General features: G+C 37.7%; 1 protein-coding gene across 1 annotated transcript in view; it reads left to right on the forward strand.

Annotated features, from left to right (window-relative positions):
- Positions 1-4,040, forward strand: part of LOC101845430 (calpain-5) — a gene marked incomplete in the record, with an annotated part of 12,962 nt that extends 8,922 nt beyond the window's left edge. The window contains 1 exon segment of the mRNA XM_035972611.1: positions 1,370-4,040. Coding sequence (XP_035828504.1) covers positions 1,370-1,552 — 183 coding nt within the window.
- Positions 4,041-4,819: the final 779 nt, after the last annotated feature.

The following is a 4,819-nucleotide window of genomic DNA, read 5'->3' on the forward strand; positions in this document are numbered from 1 at the left end:
TTTGTGGTGTAATGTGTCTTTTGTGTGTTTGTTTTTTGTGGTGTTATGTGTTGTTTGTGGTGTTATGTATTGTTTGTGTGTTTGTTTTTTGTGGTGTAATGTGTCCTTTGTGTGTTTGTTTTTTGTGGTGTTATGTGTTGTTTGTGGTGTTATGTATTGTTTGTGTGTTTGTTTTTTGTGGTGTAATGTGTCCTTTGTGTGTTTGTTTTTTGTAATGTAATGTGTTCTTTGTGGTGTTATGTGTTGTTTGTTTTTTGTGGTGTTTTGCTTCGGGATCTGATGTTACAACGTAGGATGCATTTTATATAAAATTTTCACCTTTGATCTTTATTTGAAAAAATTACAACTTGTTTATTAAAGAATAAAATAATAAGATTTATTAACTCACTGACTACTGGCCCCTTTCACAAATCACTAGCGCTGAGTACTGGCATTTTTGGGGGTATTTCAAAACACCACCACAACTCTCAGAATTACCATATTGTAATTATTTTTTGACACAGTAAAGTAACTTTCAGACTTAATCTATTGCAAAAAAATTAAGTTCTCTAGGTCTAATACTTTAATTCTTATGATTGTTTCAAAATTGGAATGAATTTGATTTTTCGAAAAAGACATGACTGATAGAATGAAATTCACAACAACAACAAAAATAAAAGTTCAAAGTGTTCTGTTTTGGTTTGTATCCATGTGTGAATGTTTGGTGAAAATATAAAAGCTGGTCTGTGCGTTTATTCAGACCCATACACTGGATTACATGAGACAGATGTAGGGAACGAAGTTGTGATATCGTCGCGCGAACAACAACAGTACTAGTGCTAGATCTTGCCCTAAAACTACGACTCTGGCCGTGTTCGGGTACCTATCCAGGGTCCTAACTATCAGACACATCATATCCTGAGTCACTAGAACTCTAGCAAGACGTACAGAAGTATCGAAAACAGCGAAATTATGTGATTCTTGTTCATGCGACCCTTACTTCGACGCGACTGTCGTATTACTATCATTTGTATAGAAAAAACACAGCGCGAGTTCCGGTCAGGTCAACCCCAGATGAGGTGACTGTCCTTCACCTTCAATTTCTTAAAAAGTTATCATGAAACTCCCGCTAAACTCAGCACGAAACGAAACAAGAGGCAAAACTAGCACTGGAGTCCGTTCCCGTTCATGTGACGGGAGCACAAGATACGGAACAAAACCGCAAAGTCCATCCCGTCGGGGGTACGGGATCTGTACCTGCGAACTGACCGTCCGCCCCGTACCCGTGACGGGATATGTAGTCAGTGAGTTAATATTGTTATATATAGCTGAGCTTTTAACCGAGATGAGGCAAAATTTGAAAAAAACGTTTTCCTTGTGGTGTCCTCAGATCTGGAACAGCAACGTGCTGCGCGACGACTACATGGGCAAGCACGTGTTCATCGCCACCGACGAGTGCAAGGGCAAGGCCGTGGAGGTCGGGCTCGTGGGCCGCAAGAACGAGAGCAACACCAACAAGCCGGGTCAGCTGGTGGTGGTCATCACGCAGACGCGAGACTTGACCTCTGTCTAGTGGACGCACGCACAAGATTGTGTGACTTTTAATATACCCTGTTTCAGTTGGGGTTTTTTTTGGGGGGGGGAGATGGGAAGGGAAGGGAGTGAAGAAGTACCACCAGACGCATGATTTGACCTCTTTCTAACTCCTCTAATGGACGGAAGATTTCACTGTTGTTTTGTTTATTTTAAAAAATTGTTATGTTTTTAGGGAATAGGAGGAGAGAGAAGAAATTCCGTATAGATTGTCATTTCATGTCCAAATGAGAATTCTTGGAAGGGATTTGTGTCTGTTGATTAAGTTAAGATTAAGAGATGTTTGGGATGATCATAAGCAGGCTCATAAAGCTCAAAGCTTTGATGACTAAGACAAACATCATGTTGCTAATGCTATGTACAGTGTATTGCTTGCTCATGTCTTGTATTGACTTGTACGGTTTTATAAGTTTTTAAAGAAATATTTATGTCATGTATAGGAGTAGGAAGGAGTAGCCTACAGTGGACGATGTGACGATAGTGCAGCATGTGAGACTGTTGCTGGGGTTTTTTTTGTCACATTGCGTTAAGTTTCGGCTTTTTGTTCAAAATGGCTCTGTTCATCTTCTGCTCTGAGGAACTACTTAATGGCGTTTTTTAATTTTTAATTAAATTTTGGGGAGGTAATAAGTCTGAATGCACAGCTTAGTTCGATTTGGGACATTGTCCATTTTTTTGGTCTGAATTTCAAGAATTTGTTCTCTTCTTTTGAGATGAACATTCAAACACTATGCTTCCTGTTTTGTTGTAACTTTTAAGCTCAAACTCAAAGATACAGCGTTCCTCTTCTCATTTGCAAGCTCAAGATATTTTTTGAATTTATACCCATTCCTGAATAATTTAAAAATATGAAGTCATCCTTCATTTTTTTGGTAATTTTTCGGAAATCTTCTTTTTTTTTTGGTCTCATGAAATTATGATCGACGACATTAACCATGAGAAAAGATTCAAACTTACGGACGAAATGAGCTCAGTCAGAATTTGTTGACAGTTCATTACTCGAGTAGTTTTTTTCCTACTGTTCGGGGTTCATTTCATGTTATTCCAAGCCCTGTGGAAGAAATTATACTGCTTTTTTTAACCACCCTCTGACTCTGATTGAGTAAATGACACCGGGACAGAAAGAGTCCTCAAGCCATGCATATATTATATTGTCAACAGACTTTCCCACTCCTCAGTTATTGTGCTCTTGGCTTAAAACAAAACAAAAGCGAGAAGACATAGGAGATAAAACTAGTAAGAGTAAGACTGTACGAGTGTTCCTTGTCTTCATATAGTATTATATGGACAGAGCTTTGTCATTTTGAAAAGTATTTGAAGGAGCCACATACAGTCTAGCACACACATAGGATAACACGCTGACAGCGCGTAGATTGTTAACACGTAGATTGTTGACACACTGATAGCACGTAGATTTTCAGGTCCCAAATTTCTTCTTACGTGTGCGGTATATCCCGTGAAGTTTTAAAAACTCATACAAAGTGAAAATTTCAAACTTTATAACAAAAAGATTTGTACGTAACATACTGCTGGTTTCGTTATGTGCGTGCTTGACTCTAAGTTGTAGGAGTGTTATTATAGTTTGGCTCATTATTGTTTGTTATGTCTTTATTAGTACTGATTACTGGCTCATTTTTGTTTTTTATTTATTTTTAGCTTACACAAGATACTATTTTTATATTATGCGTGTCAGTTTCAAGTGTCATGACCTGAGCCAATCAGAACGCACCGCTACATTGTCACTGACCCTAGTAGTTTATTGATTGTGCGGGAAAGTCAGCGGTGGGTGGGAGTCGATGAGTTTCTACATTGTCGTCAGGTTGTTTTTTTCACTTCTCCCAGTTCTCTGTGATGAGATGAAGAAATAATTTGTCACATTTTTTTAATCAGCACTAGCGAACAAACTGAGGTTTTTGCCATTTTTGTTTTGTTTTTCCTGGCAGTTAAATTGAACAGTGGGTTCAATCACTGATACTGAGATGTTATAATACATATAACATTTCACCCGAGCAATAAGTGGAAGAAAAAAGTGTCATGAGATTATAAGTTATTCTTGTGTTGTTATTGTCAATTGTGTTTGGTTTGAATTTACTGTATAAGTCGATTTTTATAAAGTTTTTAAAAAGAATATAGGCCTCTACTCTATGTATTTTAAAAAGATAAGCATTTATGTTTTTTTTAACATATGTTTTTACAGACTGCAATGGATGAAGTTTTTAAAAAAATATAGGCCACTAAGTAAGAGGGGGTGAAATATGAAGTGTAATGTACTTTTTCTACAAGACCATAGTCCTGTTACTGTTACTGTGACTCTAAGGACGTCAAGCATTTATGTTTTTCAAAAAGTTGTCTGTTCTTACGGACTGCAGTGGATGAACTTTAAAACTGACTTTATGCAGCAATGCTTGACTTTAAGTTTGAGAAGGATTTTTTTTTCATTTGTTTGCATTGCTTGAGGGGGAGTTTTTGTAAATTGTTTTTTTTTTGCATCTTAATAACTCCCTACAAGTATAAGCTGTGCAAACTTTCTTTCATATTTTGTTACTGCAAACTAAATGTGTGTGTTTGTAGTGCCATGTACAGATAAGTAGTGAGACAGATCAGTTGAGACTTTGCACAGAAGTTTGTACGGTAGATCGGCACGCTTTTTGCTCTGACGTAAAGAAACCGATAGGCTTAAGTTTTGTTTTAGTAAGGTTTCACGGCGCTCGCAACTGCATAAGTTCATATGAGCGCCAAGGGATGGATGTCAACTGAGAACTGAGAAGAACGGGGAATCAGGCTTACTCTGCTCTCCTCTTTAGCCTCAATGGCACAAAGTTTGCTTCGACTATCAAGGCACCCCGGAAAGAGCCGTTCATAAGAGAGTGACAATCATACAAAAGAAGTAGAGGGAAAATGACAATAGTAAGGATGAGGAAAGAAAAAGCAGACTGGTACCTAACTTCAACAATTGAATAAATCCAATAAATGTATACCTACCGCTTTGTAAACATAAGGGAAGATTTTTTCTCACGTCAGAACACTAAACTAAACAGGCCAGTAGCTAGACTAGTGCTGGTCAACTAAAATTATTTTTTTCTGCAACATCTTACATCGAAAGAATCAACTAAGGGCTCCCACAAACTGACTGGATCCTATTTCAGTTTCGCTTTCGGCAAACGTGAAGAGAGGGATTTTGTCGTCATTTTCACAAGTTTACACACAGTGTCTTGACTTACATTTCCTTACAACACAGCTTCATGAC

Source organism: Aplysia californica, unplaced genomic scaffold, assembly GCF_000002075.1.
Source record: "Aplysia californica isolate F4 #8 unplaced genomic scaffold, AplCal3.0 scaffold00757, whole genome shotgun sequence".
NCBI classification, from domain to species: domain Eukaryota; kingdom Metazoa; phylum Mollusca; class Gastropoda; order Aplysiida; family Aplysiidae; genus Aplysia; species Aplysia californica.